This window comes from Thamnophis sirtalis, unplaced genomic scaffold, assembly GCF_051295495.1.
Source record: "Thamnophis sirtalis isolate CommonGarterSnake01/CBP01778 unplaced genomic scaffold, rThaSir2_p1.2 scaffold_5, whole genome shotgun sequence".
NCBI classification, from domain to species: domain Eukaryota; kingdom Metazoa; phylum Chordata; class Lepidosauria; order Squamata; family Natricidae; genus Thamnophis; species Thamnophis sirtalis.
In genome coordinates, this window is record NW_028261385.1 from 109,883,355 (window position 1) to 109,902,724 (window position 19,370).

At 38.0% G+C, this 19,370-nt stretch overlaps 2 protein-coding genes across 4 annotated transcripts in view; one reads left to right on the plus strand and one right to left on the minus strand.

Moving 5' to 3' along the window:
* Window positions 1-12,006, plus strand: part of HGD (homogentisate 1,2-dioxygenase) — a 30,278-nt gene extending 18,272 nt beyond the window's left edge. Inside the window, exons 7-14 of the mRNA XM_087716524.1 lie at window positions 526-560; window positions 695-774; window positions 2,360-2,459; window positions 5,100-5,224; window positions 8,215-8,319; window positions 8,562-8,688; window positions 10,006-10,187; window positions 11,701-12,006. Of these exons, the coding sequence (XP_087572650.1) occupies window positions 526-560; window positions 695-774; window positions 2,360-2,459; window positions 5,100-5,224; window positions 8,215-8,319; window positions 8,562-8,688; window positions 10,006-10,187; window positions 11,701-11,826 (880 nt within the window). The 3' untranslated portion in view covers window positions 11,827-12,006. The remainder of the gene's footprint in view (window positions 1-525; window positions 561-694; window positions 775-2,359; window positions 2,460-5,099; window positions 5,225-8,214; window positions 8,320-8,561; window positions 8,689-10,005; window positions 10,188-11,700) is intronic.
* A 1,359-nt stretch (window positions 12,007-13,365) lies between these two features.
* Window positions 13,366-18,828, minus strand: NDUFB4 (NADH:ubiquinone oxidoreductase subunit B4). 3 transcript variants are annotated; one of them, XR_015696784.1, is made up of 4 exons: window positions 18,592-18,828; window positions 17,406-17,552; window positions 15,366-15,482; window positions 13,366-14,794 (listed from the first exon to the last, which is right to left on the minus strand). XR_015696784.1 is itself a non-coding variant. In XM_014073011.2 (3 exons), exons 1-3 carry the CDS (start codon window positions 18,790-18,792, stop codon window positions 15,420-15,422), a joined length of 411 nt encoding a protein of 136 aa, XP_013928486.1. In that variant the 5' UTR covers window positions 18,793-18,828; the 3' UTR covers window positions 15,315-15,419. The 3 variants fall into 3 exon arrangements, 1 of the variants encoding a protein (XP_013928486.1); XR_001313923.2 differs by having other exon boundaries at window positions 13,366-14,873; XM_014073011.2 differs by lacking the exon at window positions 13,366-14,794 and having other exon boundaries at window positions 15,315-15,482.
* Between the last annotated feature and the right edge of the window lie 542 nt (window positions 18,829-19,370).

Below are 19,370 nucleotides of genomic sequence, written 5' to 3' on the forward strand. Positions count from 1 at the left end.
ATATTGGAATTTCACTTTGTAAGAAGAAAAGCAAATTGTCTAGCAATAGAACCAGGAAATTGATGTGTAGTCCGCTAAGGAGGATTAATATTTTGTACAGGAAGGGGGGATTCCCAAATTACCAAACCTTGTTGTCTGATTAATGGATTTTAACCTCCTTAAAGGTTACATGAGACCTTTATAACCTTTAGATGGGAAGTTACTGATACACGGTAATTCAGAAATCTAAGATTGGCAGCTATATGTGAACCCCAAACAACATGTAGTAGAAAAATGAAAGGCATACATTAGCATGGATTTTTTTGGTAAGAATTTGCTTGAAAATTAAGTTTTATCGACCTTCCGGGGAAGAAATGGCAGACTAAAGACAGTTCTGTCAATGACTAGAAGGGAATGAAGAGCTAGCGGATATAATTCCTCTCTGGATAAGGATTGAAACTTTCTTCAGATTATGACTTCGGAATCTAGAGTTCATAATATATTTCCCCAAATTGTGTAATCACTTGTTTTTTTCCCCCAATATAGATGTTTTTGTAATTCTGATGGAGACTTTATGATCGGTGAGTTGCGAATTATTACTCTGAAAGTTTGTACACTGTTGTTTCTTTTACAAACTGGAATGTTAATTGGGCAGAATCACAATATTATCTTGGGTAAACAAACAAAATTCTATGCTTACATTTTCTTCATCCAGTACCACAGCAAGGGAAACTGCTCATCACTACAGAGTTTGGCAAGCTGCTAGTGGAGCCGAATGAGATCTGTGTCATTCAGGTAAGCACTAGAGCCATCATGCCTATTCCTCACTCTTCACCTTATAACTCCTGAGGGAAATGGACAGATGAACACTGATGTATATCCATGTTTGAATTTATTCCATGGCTTTAAAAAAAAGCCTGCTTGTTATGCTTTTTCTAAAAAGATGTGATTGTATACCCATGTGTAAGTTTTTAAACATGTATATATTTTCTTCTGATAATGTGCAAGACTAATAGCACATCATTTTAGAAATATCCCTCATATTTATTCATTCTCCCTCTCCCTTCCCCCCTCCTCTCTCTCTCACACACACAGATGTATACATATGTATGTGTAAGAGCCAGTTTGGTCTATTCGTTAAAGCAAGGTAAAAATCAGGAGATGTTCGATCATCCCGCCTTAGGCATATAAGTCTCCTGGATAATTTTGGCCCAGTACTCTCTCTCAGTCCATGACATAAAGCTTAGGTGACAAGCCAACTGGCCATTCCTTTTGCAACCACTGGATCAATACTTGGTTGATCTGAAAAAACTGGACCCTGCATTTGTGGGAAAATGCTAGGAAGAAAAATAAATTCCATGTATCTGTCAAGACTTTGCTTCTTTTACCACCACTCTAAGCATAACATAGGCACAAATATCTTCTTGCTTTCTCATAACACTTACATCCTACAGCTGAATCTAAGTTTGAGCAAAGTGCCTGCCTGCTTTGAGGGGAACCTCTTTCTATTGCAGTCTTTGTTCCTGCTTCAGGTGACTTACAGTTATTCACAATCAACTCAGAAATTAGCATATTTGTCAAATTAAGATAAATATTCTTTGTATAGATCAGTGTTTCTCAATCTTGGCAACTTGAAGATGTCCAGACTTCAACTCCCAGAATTCCCCAGCCAGCATTCCCCAGCATTTGCTGGCTGGGGAATTCTGGGAGTTGAAGTCTGGACATCTTCAAGTTGCCAAGGTTGAGAAACACTGGTATAGATAGTGGAAAATTTCACTGCAAAATTTTCAGGGGAGAGCACTTATGGTTTATAAGTTATCATCTCAAAACAATTTTATTAGGAGAAAAATAAGAGAAACATGAGTGATTAAAGTGGAAGGCTTCCAAAAAGGAAAGTGCATTTTCAGTTGATACCACCTCACTTTGGAACTCCCACCTGGAAGAGAGATGGCACCCTTCATTCCTCTGAGATTTTAGGAAAATTGCCCTGGAGGATAGGATAAGTGATGTTTGTTTTTCTCTTTCTTGATTTTGTCATTATTATATCTATGCTTTTGGGGTTTGGGAGTTACTATTTTATGACAACCTCCAGCAATGATAACATAGAAACAAAATAAATAAATAGCTACACATTTTTGTAATATCAACAGAAATTCAGATGCTTTTGTAAAAATACCTCCACCACCTGATAAACAAAGATAGCTTTATCTCAAGGCTACCTTTAATCGATCTTTTTTGGTACTTTAAAGCAATGCAGTGTTTTCAGGAAGAATTTAATGGATATAATTTGGAATTTGATATATTCTCTGATAGTGTATTTTTATTTGGAACAATAATAATCAGTCCTAATATTTACATTTGTATTTTGTCTCCACCTTAGAAAGGAATGCGTTTTAAGGTGCAAGTATTTGGAGAAACTCGAGGTTATATCCTAGAAATATATGGTGTACATTTTGAGTTACCTGATCTAGGACCTATTGGTAAATATACTTAAGACTATTTCCACTTCCAAAAATAATTATATCATTTTTCTTATTAGGACTGTCTAATAATATACATTTATTTAACACTCCTAACATGCATTTATGTTTTTACCCATAAGACATGTGGAACTGGGTGAAAAATGATTCATGACAGAAAAAAAAAAAAAAAGTTTAAAGTTCTGCCCCAAGGTATGGAGGTGCAAAGAAATGGATGGGTATCTCAGTCCTTCATAGCTCTAATAAAGGCATTGAGAAAACAACCACTGGTACTAACTGTAATGCTTTTACTGCTGGCTGGGAATTTTGAGAATAGCAATTTAAATAGCCTTTGGAGAATAAAGATGTACATGATGATATTATGCATTAAATCAAGCTATGCACATTTATAGTTCTTTCAGTTTTTTAGTGTGCCAACATTGCTGCAATTTCTCAGAATTCATTTTCCAGTTTCTTCCAATTGATTTCTCTTGCAACCAACCACACTTTTACTCTATAGTATTTTCCACATCTCTAAGAGAGAGGACAATAAAGAGGTTGAAACAATCAAAACCATTTTTATTATGATCGTATAGCCAGAAATAAATTCCTGTACAGTTAAAACAATCATTCAAAGACAGCACTGAACAAGGAGTCTTATGGCTGGTCCTTGAAGATGCAGGCATTGCAATGTCCCCACAGTCATATGGTTGCAATTTGGATGGTTAGCAACTGGTGTTCAGTTATGATGATCACAGTGTCCCTCTGTCAGGATCACCATTTGCAACTTTCTGCTTCTGAGGAGCAGTGTCAATGGGGAAGCTGTCAGGAAGTCTCAGTCATGTGTTGTGGCCATGTGACATCACACTTAATGACCATGTGTAATTTGCTTAATGATCGCAACCAGAACCACAAGAACTGCCATCCAAGTTACCATAGTCTATATCAGAGGTGGGTTGCTCCCCATTCGGCCCAGATCGGGCGAGCCGGTAGTAATGGTGGCGGGAAGCTTCGCCCACCTGCCTGGACACTTCTGTGCACGTGAACCAGTAGTAAAAACTTGGAAACCCACCACTGGCCTATATGATTTTTTTTGTTTCTGTCACATTGCTTAGCAATGGTTTCTTAGCAACAGTTATTAAGTGAAGACTCCCTGTACTTCCCTTCCATATGCACACATATCTCTGTAAGTATAAAAATATGAAATCGCAAATATATTTTAAAAATGCATATATTTCTTCAATCAGAAGGAAAGACGATGCATAGGGAAGCACAAAACTCACTAACTGGAAAGGATGTACTTGGATTGCCTCCATGCAACCACTGCCATAGAACCTCTGGATGGGATAGAATAAAAGTCATCAATAGCACTCTCTCATGTCAAATGACTAGACCGCAAATGTCCCTTATCTTCAAAAGTTCCCCATAAATTTTGAGAAATTGAATGGGCCATCACAAGGAAGAGTCGAATCCCTTATTTCAGTATTTCCATTAATTACTTGACTAAAATAGTAAAAGGAAGGCATATCAAATTTGAGAATGACAGATATGGATTGTTTCATATCCTTGAAAACAGGAATAAATTTCATAACCATGTACATAAAGATTGGGCTAAAGCAGCAGAATGAAAACTGTTGATTGTACACTGAAATCAATGTGATATAGTTGCAAAATATAAATGCAATTTTATGTTGCATGAACAGTTATAAAAGTATAATTTTCAATTCATAGAAGGTAATACTTCCAATGTATTGTGCATTGATCAGACTCCATTTGAGTATTCTGCCCAGTTGTGACATGTTTGAACACGAATTCAAGAAATTAGGATAATTCAGATAAAGGCAAAAAGGATGATCAGGGATTATGGAAGGTGGTAGGTATGTTTAGCCTTCAAAAAAGATAACCAAGTGTGGATACGATTGTACTCTTGAAATATTCGAATGCATGTCTTATACAAGGGTGTAATGCAGAAAAATGTTTTCTCTTGTTCCAGAGTGGAAGGCATAGAATAATGCATTTAAACTTAATGAAGCCAGATTCTGATTCAATGTTAAACATATTAAAAATACTCCACAGAGCTTTGTATGTGGGCCTTTCTATGAAAATGAACTGAAAACTTCTGTTAGTTCAAAATACAGCAACTAGGTTGCTCATTGGGATTGGCTAATGTGAATGTACTATGCCATTTTTTGCCATCTAGATTGGCTGGCTGTTTTGGAGCCAAAATGCTGGTTTTGACCTTAAAGGCCTATAAGGCTTAGAATCAGATTACCCAATGGGCCTCCTTTTCTTGTAAAACTCTTAACTGGACTTTAAGATTATCTAGTAAGGTCCTCTTAGTGGGGGAGAGATTTTATGTAGGAGCACCCTATTTATGGAATGCCCTCTCCTGGGTGGATTAACTGGTCTTCAAACTAAAATAAGACTTATTTTCCTGAATTTTAAACTGGTTATTAACTGTATTGTAATTCATATAGTTTTATATGAATTTTATTTGAATTTTAGACCTTGCAGTTGACTAATTTTCATTATTTTTTATTTTATTCTTTAAATGAAGTTGTGTTTGTAGTTTGTCTAATGGTAAACTATCAGGTGACAATGATTAGATTGATCTGAAATTTAAATATACAATTGGTTACAAAGCCTTTATGGTTTTTTTAGGAGCCAATGGCTTAGCTAATCCACGAGACTTCCTTGTGCCCGTTGCCTGGTATGAAGATGGCCAAACAGCTGAGGATTACACAGTGATCACCAAGTACCAAGGGAAACTCTTTGAGGCAAAACAGGTGGGAAGTTAGGATTTAAAAAATTAAGAATTTCATTAAAAATTAGTTTGGAGAGGTTCATATATTAACCTAGCCCAAAACTAGGCTTTTCTTCTAAAGTAGTGAATGTTTTTTTCAAAACACTTTTTAACTTGAAACAAAGATGAACACTTCTGGAATTCAACACTGAAATTCATTTTTTGGGTGGAGGAACAAAAAATGTCAAAACCACACATTTTCTGCTTTAACTGATAGAAAAATATAAGGCCTTTCCCGCACAGTATATTTTATTCAAGGAAATTGAAGTGCTTGCTTTTATAACATTTAACATTCCATAATTAACAGTAAAAGCACAGAATTCAGATGAGGTGCAAGTCAAGTTTAAAACAGAATCTGTGACTAACTGCAGAAAGAGCTAGTATAACTGGAATAGCATCAATGATGGAAGAGGAACATATGTATTGATGATGGTTGCACTATCCTAGGTTCATGTGATCACCTTTTGCAATCTTCTTACAAGAAAGTCAATGGAGAAACCAAATCTTTTTACAACCATGTTACAAGTACTAACTTTAAAATTAAGTGATTCATTTAACAATGGTGACAAGAAAGGTAGTAGAATGGGACAAAACTTACTTTAAAACACTCTTTCTTAGCAATGGAAATTTTGGACTCAAATTGAAGTCTATCTGTATGCAACCAGTTATTCCAGTGGTGGGTTCCCTTTTGCTGAATATGTTCAAATCTGTCTGTGTCTGTCTAAGTTTAAGATGCTTTAATATGTATTGCTGTCCTGAATAGGACCTAGCCACCTGGCTTCATGTCCCAGCTCCATGATTCTAATCACACACATAAGTGAGATGGGCATCTATGTACATTGAAATAAATAATCTTTTCCTACTAATAAATTCTATTGACACTTTTATTACATTTCTTCCTGTATTTCTGCATCTTTGCATTAATCATTACTCTATTTTGTCAATCAGAAGTTAGATATGAGTTTTACAACAAAATACTGAAGTCCATCTATCTCTTACCACAAATGCTCTGATTATCATCTTCAAGCAGGGTGCTCTGCTTTCCCTCAATATTCTGTTTTCTTTTCAGCAAATACCCAACATTTGAAGGCTGCTGAACATACTCATTACTTAACTGTGAATTATCTATTTATATTTTGTTTTCTAAACAGCCCATCTTACTCAAAGAAAGCCTCTTTGTCTTGTTTTATGAATTGGTGCTTTGGGGTTGGATACTTCTGTAGGTCTCAGGAATTGGCCAAAAACGGTGAACATTGTTCTATTTCTAATAATCTTACTTTAGATGAGGATGTGTGCATGCAGCATGGCAATATAAAAAGCGCTTGATGTACCTACCCATAACAAATAGAAAACAAAAATGAAAAATCAAGACTTGTTGGTAGTCAAGCGACATACAAGTTTGATAAATGGTATTTAAATTATTAAAATGTGTGTCCTTATAGATCAGAAAATACAAATAGAACTAAATGGCAGTCCTGTATCTCCTAACAAAATAGTCAGTAGTTTATCTGCCTTACAGTGCTAGAGTTTTCTGCATGCTGCTTAAGATCCCACCCATAATTACTTAGGCAGAAGTTGTGGAACTTAGAATAATTTTATTGTCACTTTGAATGTACGCTAATTTGCATACATTAAAACGAAATTTCTTTGCATATAGCTCTCAAAGGGTCATCACCTCCAATATAAACTACATAAACAAACACACACACATACATACATACATACATACATACATACATACATACATACTAAATACAAAATTACAGACATATATTATGTGACACAGAGAAACAACAATCTAGTTCAGATGTATATCTGTACATGGCGAGAGAAACAAATCTTGTAAGTTTACCAGACAAATGGCAGATTGCAGAATCTGGTAGTCCTGCTAGAAATGCTTAGAAACCTCCTCCCAGAGGGGAGCAACAGAAACAGACCATAAAGTGGGTGTGTGTGGTTTATAACAATGTTTTGACCTCTAAGCACATAGCATTTATAAGCAGTATCCTGAATAACAGGAAGCAAGCTTCCTATAATAATATAATATAATAATATAACTTCCTTCAGAAGTTGTGGGAGCTTTGTCCCTTGAAGCTTTCAAGAAAAGACTGGACTGCCATCTGTCAGAAATGGTGTATAATCTCCTGCTTGGGCAGGGGGTTGAACTAAATGACCTACAAATTCCCTTCCAACTCTTAATCTGTAATCTGAAAAAGATTGCAGGCAGAGCAATCTGTAATAATCTTCTCGGCCATCTTTACCACTCTCTGTATGGACCTTCTATCTGAGGCAACCAAACCAAACAGTGATGCAGCTTGTTAAAACGCTCTCAATTTTGCCTGTGTAAAAAATGGCCAGGACAGAAGGAGAAAGATCTGCTCTCCTCATTCGATGCAGGGAATGCAGATGCTGGTTTGCATGCTTCACTAAGGATGACATGTGAAGAGACCAATTCAGATTGTTAGTAATCCACCCCCAGATATTTAATACTGTTGACTATCTCTACAGCTGCATCCTTGATACTAAGTGGAGTATGACTATGCCGTCTCTTTCTAAAATCTACAATGATCTCCTTTGTTTTATTAACATTTAGAACCAAGTTACTTTTATTCCACCTTTATTGGAACCATGGGAGTCAGCGAAATGAGTTACTGGTTTTCTAGTTTGCTTCTGCTGGTCAATTACCAATGGATGAGGACCATTAATGGCAGATAATGCTTTTAAAGGAAATACAAATGTTACACTCCCAAGGTGGAGTCCCTTTGGAGAAAGTGGAAAATACAGGTGTTGCTGCTGTATTTCATTATAGCTTTATTATAATGGTATTTATATTATAAATTTACTATATGCTTTATCTATGTTGTCATCTCCTGAACTCTCCCCCCCCCGCCCTCAGTGTGATATTTTTTAATGTGGTTTTGGATATCAGATACTTTCCATGTCTTAAGATAGCTGTGTTGTTTAATCTTACAGAACTGCTCTCCCTTCAACGTTGTGGCTTGGCATGGGAATTACACACCATACAAGTACAATCTCAGCAATTTCATGGTCATAAATTCTGTGGCTTTTGATCATGCAGTAAGTTCTTGTTAGGTCTTAGTTCTGATCCTAGAGTACTTTGGTTAGTCCTTTCGAATTAAACAAAGCAGACTTCTGAAGCCTCAAATAAATTATAAGTTTCCGTTTTGTAATTTACAGAGAAATAAAAGAATTATGATTTGTAGTTATGACTTTAAATTTGCCTTAAATGTAATTGATTTTTTCAGCTTAGCATAATTGTTTTAATAATGGCCAATTTCCCCCATCCCACTTTTTTAAAGGATCCTTCCATCTTTACTGTCTTAACTGCAAAATCAACCCGTCCTGGAGTGGCAATTGCAGATTTTGTTATATTTCCACCCCGCTGGGCCGTGGCCAACAACACTTTCCGGCCACCTTATTATCACAGTATGTATGTCATTTTTGCTGTGTAATTTCATATAGATAGCCCCCGACTTACTATCACTTAACAATTGCTCAGTTACGACAGACCACCTCAAATGTTAGGAACAAAGAATCAGAACTGTGTGTTAAGTTCCAGTTAAGTTATTTTATTGCTTATACCTAAGCAATTAATTTATTGCTTAGTCCTAAGAACAGGGGTGTCAAACTTGCAGCCCATGGGCCCCATGCATCCATGCTGGCCACGCCCACCCCCATTTGAGTAAAGGCGGGGGGAAGTTGCAATATGTGTCATGTTTGAGAATTTTTTGAGAATTTTATTAATTTTTTGAGAATTTTATTAGAATTTGTAGGCCGCCCTTTTCCCTGAGGGGACTCAGGGCGGCTCACACAAAAACTGGGAAAGGGGAAAGGTTGTCAATAGTTTGACACCCCTGTCCTAAACCAAAGCTACTTATGACTCATTTTCAGTTATATCAGCCGTACACACACATATGCATTTGGGATGCTTGCCAGCTGCCTCACCTTTATAGCCCTTTGCAGTGCTCCACAATTACATGACATTTTCTGCCAGTTTCTGGCATTTACTTCCAGTTTCTAGCAAAAAGAGCTATTGGGAGAAATGGATTTGCTTAACAACAAAATTCATTTAAGAACTGTAAAAAAAATGTTGTAATTTCAAATCTAATCATGTGCTGCCTTGATTTACAACCCAACAATTTGCAGCTGTAATTCCAGTTAGTGTTATAAGGTGAGTTTTATCTGAATTTGAAGATACAGAAGACTTACTAACAAAATTTAATAACTAGGCCAGATGTTTGAAAGATCCTTGATAAAGGGCTGCAAATTTCAATTCTTGGAAATACAATATATACTAAAGTGAAGGGAGGGAAAGGATACCCTGCTGTTTGCTTGTTCTAAAAACAACATCCAGTGGGACTTTGGACAGTTCTGGTTCTAGACGACTAAATGCTAAATACCAAATCTGTAGTGGTCTTCTTTATGTTTCAAACTCATGCCAGACTTAAGCTACCCCGAGGTGGCGCAGTGGTTAAATGCAGCACTGCAGGCTACTTCAACTGACTGCAGTTCTGCAGTTCGGCTGTTCAAATCTCACCGGCTCAAGGTTGACTCATCCTTCCATCCTTCCGAAGTGGGTAAAATGAGGACCTGGATTGTTGGGGGCAATATGCTGACTCTGTAAATCACTTAGAGAGGGCTGAAAGCCCTATGAAGCGGTATATAAGTCTAACTGCTATTGCTATTGCTAATGGATCAAATCTCAATAAATTTAATCAACATTTTTTTTAAAAAAATCCACAGGAAACTGTATGAGTGAATTTATGGGCTTGATCAAAGGGAATTATGAAGCAAAGGAACAAGGATTTTTACCAGGAGGAGCCACTCTGCACAGCATGATGATACCACATGGACCAGATGCTGAATGTTTTAAGAAGGCCAGCACAAGCAAGGAAGGGCCCGAGAAAATTGCAGAGGGCACTATGGTAAGTGTTTGGAAAATCTAAGAATTTTCACATTAATGTGGAAGTTGCTGTTATGACCCAAGTAGTCAAGGCAAGGGAGGCCTCTAGAGAGGCCTTTATTGCTCTAAGTAAATGTTCCAACAAATGGCTATCCAACAACCAGTAAGGTTCTACCCCACGCTATCCTGAAAACAGGCACCTCAGTCCCGCAAGCAACAGCCTGCATATAACAAAAAAAGTCCACAGACCAGGTCCAGTCCACCCGGTTGAGCCAATGAGGCAAACTGTGGTCCACAAGGCAAAGACAAGGCACCAGACAGTCCTCGGGGCAAAGGCAAGTTACAAAGCAAAAGGCAGTCCTCACAGATAGGAGAGGCAAAAGGCATTAGTCAAAGCTGAGGAAGTGTAAGCGGAAACAAATTTGTTCCTGGCAAAGACTAACTCCCCATGGCTTCTCCTTAAGTCAATCCACTCCAGATGTTTCTTGTGAGGGGGGGATGGGGTCACCTTTTCCTGAGTAACTTCCTAGCCCTTCTTTGAGCTTGTCAATGCTCCACTCGCCCTTGGATTGAGTGGAGGAGGCAGCTGTTCCTCATCAGAGGGGATCTGCAGCTTGTCAGCACCACTGCCTGTCAGCAGCCCATCCTCCCCTATGTCTAGGAGGGCAAGCAGCTCCAGTTGACCACCTCCCCCAATGCCCAAGAAGCCTGGGACAGCATTGTCCCTAGCCTCCCAAGCATGCCAAGGAGATGTGCCATCCCCGTTGGACGGTACCGATTCCAACTCCTCCTCCTCCAAACTGAGCTCCGATGGGGCTGACAGCTATCTATTCTATCTCAGTGGTTAGGATACAGGACTTGTTTGCTGGTAAGGTGACAACCTGATTTAAGACCTGAGTGCCATGTGACAGGGTGACTCGTGTTATTTGCCCCAGCTCCAGCCCATCTAGCAGCTCAAAAGCATGCAAATGAGTAGATATGAGTAGATGTGAGTAAATTCTATGGTGTCATGCTGGCCATGTGACCACATAAATGTCTTTGGACAGTACTGGCTCAGTGGCCCTTGAAATGGAGATGAGCACCACCCAGTTGGCAATGATGAGCAGAGTAAAACCTGCAGGGACTCATCCTGCCCACACTGGAACTGAGAGACTTTTCTTTTCTCAGACTTTTTTTTTAAACATAGCTTATAATTTCATAAGTAATTGAAATATTAATTTAACTTCCTGCTAAACTTGTTTTAGTTAAGATATGTTCATAAACTAAATATTTGACAATCAGCTCAATAATTCCTAGATTTTCTAACATTTTATTTCATATTAAAATCTAAATTCTCTGCAAAATTACATAAAATATAACAAGCCAAATGATAAAATGAGCACCAACATATGATAAAAGCAAAATAGCAATAACATGATTTAAATCAGTTAAAATAGTGTACAATAGGCAAAGTAGTATTTTTTTTTTGTCCATTTCATTCAAACCAAATACTGCTCTATTTACTCTTGCAATATGCCTTCTGTTTTTTCCCCAAGGCCTTCATGTTTGAATCTTCCCTTAGCTTGGCTGTGACCAAGTGGGGGCTGAAAACCAGCTTGGATAAGAATTACTACAAATGTTGGGAAGCGCTGAAGATCAATTTTAATGACAAATGTAAATGAAGATACCAAAAGTATCCACATCCAGTTTCTTCATTCCCAAGTAGTTCAAGAAAATCATGGAAGAATATCTTAACCATCTTGTATGAAAATCTGAAAGAATTAATGTCTACTAGCTGAAAAATTAAAATAACTAATGTGAAGTGTTTATGTAAAATTGTCCATTATGAAATTGGAAATATCTGTAAATCCATTATGTCATACCCAGTATTAAAAAAGAACAAACAAAAAAGCACTCCCAAGAAAACTTGTTTGATTTAACAATGTAGACTTACGTTGTTGAAGAACTTCTTTTATGAGGTGATTTCTCAGATACATAATATATCATTGAGCTCAAGAGTGAGAAATTTCCATTTAGGGAAGGATACAAAATTTCTCATTTGGAGAACAATGTATATGTTTATGTTCAGTTTAATTTTCTGCAAAATATAGCAGATATTTCTTCTGCCTATCTCCTTTGCAAAAGAAAACCAGGAAAATAGCTGTAATTTGTTTAATCAGTAAAGAATGCTATTAATTCACAAGGCTCATTTTCAGGACTACTAGTTCACTTTGTTTTAGGAAAAAGCAGAGGATAGGAAGAAGAATGGGGATAAGGGGAGTAAAAAAGAGAAACAGCATATTTTTGGTTCTTCTTGAAACTTATATGGTTTGCTGAAACAGTAAATCAAAATTCAGAGGAAAAAGGTGCTGTGGCCCAAAGTTGCAGAAAAGATGGATTGGAAAGGATCAGGCAAGCAAAAGGAGAAAGACAGAGTCTGAATGGCAGACTGAAATGCAATGGGGGATGTGGAGAGAGAAAAGATATCATACATGATACAGTCCATGTAATCTTGAATTTTTTTATTAATTCAAGGTTAGTATATGTTCCTTAAATTTCTATTAAGCGTCAGCTAAATTCCTGCTTTTCATAATTGTCTGGTGGAACAGATAATCTCTTGCTGGAAAGATCAAGCTAAAATAGGAACTAAACAGTTCTACTTTATTACCACAAATTACTTTGAATTTTGTTCACTGGAATATAATTTTTTTCCTATTTTATTATTTTAAATGTATCTGAAGGAGCCTTTTTTGTTGCATCCTAGCATCCTTTGGTAATCTAAGAGGTTCTGACTTTTAGCTTTCATGAGAGCATCTACAAATCTAGGCCACCTGTATGTATTCTTAATTACTTGATTTTTACATTTTCTATTATGTGTCCCTTTTTAAAATTCTTTCCAGCCTAGTAGAACTTGAGGAAAAGATTAGGTGAAGGGGATTAAAATTTGGCTTGTCAATAAGATAACTCCAAAACAGAACAGGGTCAAGTGTAGGGTTGGAGTTGGAGGAAAGACACAGGTAACAATTGAAAATGGGCCAGATCAAGACAAGGACTGCAGAAACCATTCCCCAAAACTTTCTGCAATGCATTCCAGCACTGGACAATTAGCTAGAACTGATGCTGTGAGAAGTGACTTTAAGGCTGGGCAAGAACATTGAATGGAGACTTACTGTAAATGTTCCTAATGATGCTGTAACGAACACATAATATGAGCCAATGTCTCTTATACAAAAACTAGCAATTTATTAACAGCTTCATTAGGCAATTCTTATTCGCAGACATTTCTTTCGCTTTGTCTATCTGCTTCTGAACTTTGCCCCTCTTCCTTTCCTCCCCTCACTCTGTGTCATAAATCACGTTACCCAATAAATACACACATCTCAAACCAGCTACTGTAATCTGAGATCCAGCTCTGCCGACTTATGCGTGGAATGTCAACACGGAAATTGACACCTACATGGTTGGATTGGAGATTATTAAAATGTACTCCAGATGGCAGCCAGAGGGCACTGATGCAGACTTTCTTCCCAGAATGTGAGAATGAGGGATCTACTTTTGTAAGGGGTTGTTGCAAGTGCAACTCAAGTAGAGTTGAAATGCTGCCTTTCTGATAGCCGTTAGGAAAGAGCTAGATAGGCTAGAATAATTTGTTTAGGGATAGCAGGGATAAATGTTGATAACATTTATTCACACACTGCTAAGCTCTCAAGAGGTATTTCCACATGGCAGCTTATCCTGGGTTGTATATGAAATAACTATACAGAAAAAAATGGATGCAAACAAAGGAATAATAATTGTGTCAATTCATGTTTTTGAACAAGATCTATATAAGGACTAATTATTACCATGCCCATCAAACAAATTAAAGTGGTGATTATTAGGGCTATATATTGCTACAGACTGAAATATACACACATTTATTTATTAACTTTATTTCCTGCCCATCCCGTTTCAAAGTGACTGGGTGGCTTACAGCATTAAAAACATTAAAATCATAAAAGAAAAATATTTTTAAGACAAGAAAAATAGAAACTACAATGAAAAATAGAATTATAGTTAAAAATGGAAGGAACAGGATGTGCAGGAGGAGAAAGTGGGATTGCCTCTTAATTCATCTATCACATCCAGCATGATGCCCTCGCTGGGTCATCAAGCCATCTGGCAGAGCAAGGTCTTCAGGCCTTACAGAAGGTCAGAAGAGGGAGTCAACCTCATCTCAAATGGCACGATGGTCCACAGGGCAGGAGCCACTCTTCTCCTGGACCGTGCCAACTGGGATTCCTTGACAGACTGACTGACTGGGCCCACAGCATACCTCCTCTGCCAATGCAAGTGGGTGGGCCTGTTCCAATGGGGTGAGACAGTTCATCAAGTAACCTGGACTTGTGCCGAGTTAAATCCCAGGTCGGCAGGGGTGGGATCCTACTGGTTTAACAACAGGTTGCTGACTCCGAAGCACTTTATGACTCTAGGTTGTTAAGATTTATGGGTTCCAGTAACTTTGTTGGGGCTTGTGTGGTTCTTTTCTTGCCTTTGTGTGGCATTTTGGAGTGCTGGGTTAAGCCAGACATACAACTGGAAGCTTATTTCCAAAGCTGCTAGTTTGTCACCATTTTGGATCCTCTTCATGGACCCTTTATAATTCTGAATCTGAAGTATTGTATAGTTATATTTTTATTCAAAATACTCAGCGCAGTGCAGTATTTCTGTGAGAATTCCTTCACATCATCTGAACCAGGTTAGAGAAAGTTTAGAACACATTTAAAAAAAGCAATGGATCTATCAGACAGAAACATAAAGATGCAACTACAATGTAAATTTTTCTCCATTGTCACTAATACAGTAGGAACTGTTATGAGAAAGGAATTTATCAAATACTTGAAACAAACCCATAAATTATGATGTGAACAGTTCAAGATGAAAATACCCACATCCCGTTGAACGAAGAAATTAAAGGAACATTATGTTCAAATGTCTAAATAGTTTTTTAATTTAAAAAAAAATTCTTAGGGATATGGAAAATCAATCATATAAGGGTTGGATTTCAATGACATAATTGCAGGCCATTATGGGAACTGGGAAGGAGAAAAAGAAATAGTTTGCTTTATTTTAAAAAAATAAAAATTGTTATTAATTCATCAGGTCTCACTATAAAGTAATACTATTGACATGAAATAAACCATAATTTATTTAGTAAGGTTTATTTTGAAAGTAGACTTACAGAGAAATAAAGTTTCTCCAGCAAGATTTTTATACATAATTTTCACACATAGACTTAATAGCCAGTACGGAATCCCTCGTCATATCTGCCTTCTGATTTGAGTCTTTCTTTATAATCCTGCACAGAAAAAGAAATTCCAAGGATTAAAGTCATTTCAAAATGGAAACTTTCTTCCAAGCACTGAGCAGAATCACAGAGTAACAGAGTTGGAAGAGACCTTGGAGGTCTTCTAATCCAATTCCCCTGCTCAATCAGGAGACCTATACCTTTCTGGACAAATAGTTGTTCAACCTCTTCTTAAAAACCTCCAATCCTTACTTGGAGAAAATTCAATTAACAATGCAAATTTATGAGTTAGCTTTTTGTTTTATTAAAATATTGCATACTAGTCTGTTTAACATTGCAAGGCAGTATAAAAAATCCCAGTATTAAACATGTATAGGAATAAACTAAATATAGACACTTTAAGCTATAATGTATTGATATTGTTCTTCATTTTTAATGTTTACTTTCACATGGTCCAATTGCCTGTCTAACACAAATAAGGATGATGACATGATATATTTGAAAAATCTGATATAACTAAATAAAACTAACAATGTAAATCATGTTACTGATCAAGACTGGGAGTACTGAATGCTTGTTTCTCAGAACTGAATTCAAACAGAATTAAACTGTATTTTAACTTAGAAATTCATTTTATCAATTCCACTTAAGTAAATTAAACCAGCATGCTGCCTAGCACAGGGCTACTTCTATGTTATTTAAGTAGTCTTAATTTAATGGTAACACTTCCCCAGAAAATACAGGTAGTCCTTGACTTAGTGACTGTTCAAAATTATAACAGCACTGAAAAAAGTGACTTATAACCATTTTTCACAGTGACAACCTTTGCAACATCCCATGGTCATGTGATCAAAATTCAGATGCTGGGGAACTGGTTCGTATTTATGAACGTTGCTGTGTATCAAGGTCATGTGATCACCTTTTGCAACCTTTTGACAAGCAAAGTCAATGGGGAAGCCAGATTTAATTTACAACCAGGTTACTAACTTATCAACTGCAGTGATTCACTTAACAACTGAGGCAAGAAAGGTCGTAAAATGAAACAAAACTCACTTAACAAATTTCTCACTTAACAACAGAAATTTTGGGCTCAATTGTAGTTGTAAACCGAGGGCTACCTGTAAATGAATCAGAAATCTGGGAAAGTGTAACTTTAAGGACTAAAGAAATAAAAATACTGCAATTGTTAAAAAGACAAAATAGTAAGTGTTAGTGTTTATGCATCTATTGATGGCTGATTTGTCAGCGTGCCAGGCTTCTAGAAATTCCCTGGCATTTTTGGACTTGGCTGGTCTAAAAATAATCACATTTTCTCAATTGAAACTATGGTTAAATCTGTCTATATGTTGTGAAATTAACAAATTTTCATCATGTCTTCTGACCACGAGTTGGTATTCATGGATGCATTGTGCCAGCATTCTGCCTGTTTTTGTCGTATATAATGTTTGTTGCAGTTCTTACACTGTATGTTATAAATGAGTCCTGTTTTTTCTTCTGGGGTTGCTGGGTCTTTTGGTTGATGCTCCTCCTGGTAGAAACATCCTAAGCAAACCAAAAGACCCAGGAAAAGAGTCAAGAAAAAACAGGAGTCATCCACAACTTAGATGTAAGAACTGCAACAAACACTATGTGGGACAAACAGGCAGAAGGCTGGCAGAACTTCAGATACATAAGTTAACAGCAAACAGCACTCCTTACTAGCACTGATGGTGCTACCTAGTTAGGGTAATGAAACATCTGCAAGAAAACAAGCAAGCTCAGAGAGCGCCATAGGAAAGTAGCTATTTGTCCAGCTCTTGGAAGAAAAATAATTCACAAAAGTAATGGTAAAGGGGACACACTGCATTATGCTTCCCATCATTCCCTAGATTTTAGAGACACCTGAAGCATTTACAGGCAGAAAGTCACTTCTACCAGCAAACCCAACTATTGATATACTCATGCAAAGGAATGATGTAAACTTTTAAAACTTACCCTATTGGTTTTCAAGACATAATACCAGAAAACAAAGGGTCCTGCTCCCCAAAGAAGACTCAATAGGGAACTTTTAGGAGTAAAACGATAACTAGGATACACGTTTTGCCTTCTGGCATAATCCCAACGAATTACAGCAGGATCTTCCTAAACCAAAGAGAATGAAAAATTATCCAGTTACACAACGAAAGAAGTCAATTATGGCAGCTAGCCCCTGTGCCGGTTCCACCACAAAAGCGCGTAGGACAAAATCGCGCTCGACAAAAGCGCGCTGTGACGTCATCACAGCGCGACGAAAAAGATCGAAAAAATGTAAAAATAAAGCTAAAACCTTCCCCTAACCCCCCCAAACCTAACCCTAAACCTAATCCTAACCCTAACTCTTAACCTAACCCTAAACCTAACCCTAAACCTAACCGTTAAAGTAACGAAAAACGTAACGCTAACCCTTATCCTAACCCTAACGCTAACGCTAACGCTGTAAAGCTAACCCTAACCCTTACCCTTACCCTAACCCTAACCCTAACCCTAACCCTTACCTTTATGTGAATCGGCTTGCTTTAATTTAATTTTTATTAATTTTTATTTGAATTTTTCGATCTTTTTCGTCGCGCTGTGATGACGTCAAAGGCGCGATTTTGTCGATCGCGCTTTTGCCGTCCGCGCTTTTGACGGGTCACGCCCTGTGCCCACCTTAATGCTACCACTCGTTTCGTGGCTTTTTCTGCACCCCGTACTATAATCGGAGGTCTCCAAGCTCGGCAACTTTTAAGACTTGTAGACTTCAACTCCCAGAATTCCCCAGCCAACTTGGTTGCCTGAGGAATTCTGGGAGTTGAAGTCCACAAAGTCTCAAAGTCGTCTAGTTTGGAGGTTCCTGTGCTATATGAAACATTTGCAAAAGGGGGCGGGGCGGAGATCCCCACGGACTCCTGTTGCGAGATTCAATTTTACTTTACGCAGCGGGCAAACCTTGCAACCACCTGCATCCTCCGATCGAGGAGGAACAAGCAACAGGCTCTCCAAGCAGCCTCTTCACGGACGACTCTTCTTCGGAGGGCAAAGGCCCACTGGAAGCCTCGGCCCGACCTGATCGACATCCCCGAGAAAGGAGAACGGAGGACCTCCGCGGCGCGCCTGACGCCTCCCTTTCGGGAAGGAAGCCCCGTCCACTCTCGCTACTCACGAGGAGCTGCGTCCGCCGAGGGTCATTGAGCCGCAGGAAGTAGTCGCGCTTGATGCGGGAGCGGAGGGCGACCCGCTCGGCTTCCGCGCGGCGTTTCTCGGGGGTCCATTGGTATTCGTTGGGGTCCAGCTGAGGCGGCAAGCTCGCTAGAGGCGCTGGGCGGTATTTGGACGCAAAGCGGGAGACAGAGGACACGACCATGGCCGAGGGCAAAACATAGGCTCAGCTTCTTCTTCCACGCATGCGCACGCAGGGCGCTTTGCCTTTCTGCGCCACAGAACTAAGAAAGTAGAGAACTCCATGCACGGAATTCCAAAAATGACTGTGAAACCTTGAATCCCTTTATAGTTGCAGTAATAAATGGGAGACACGAGTGTTTTTCAACTTTGGCAAATTTAAGACATTTAAACTTCAACTCTCTGAACACTGTATATGGCTGCAGAATTCGAAGTATAGATCCACATATTCTTAAAACTTGCAAGATTGGTGAACACTATTATTAGACAATCTGAGAACCTTATTTCAGGTTTTTATTATACATTTAAAAAGCTATGCAAGAACAAGGCACATTGTTAAGAGTAACGTCTTCAGCAAACACTATTTTAGGACTAGAAGGGTTTTATATTTCAGGTCAGATATGATATTCCTACATGTTGTTATTGTTAAGGTGAGCAGATTTTCAGATTGGTAAAGAGGGACACCTTTGACGGGGGGGGGGGGAGCCTTGATTAAAAATTTTATACGGAGCAACAAAAATTTTCATACAACGCAAAAATAGT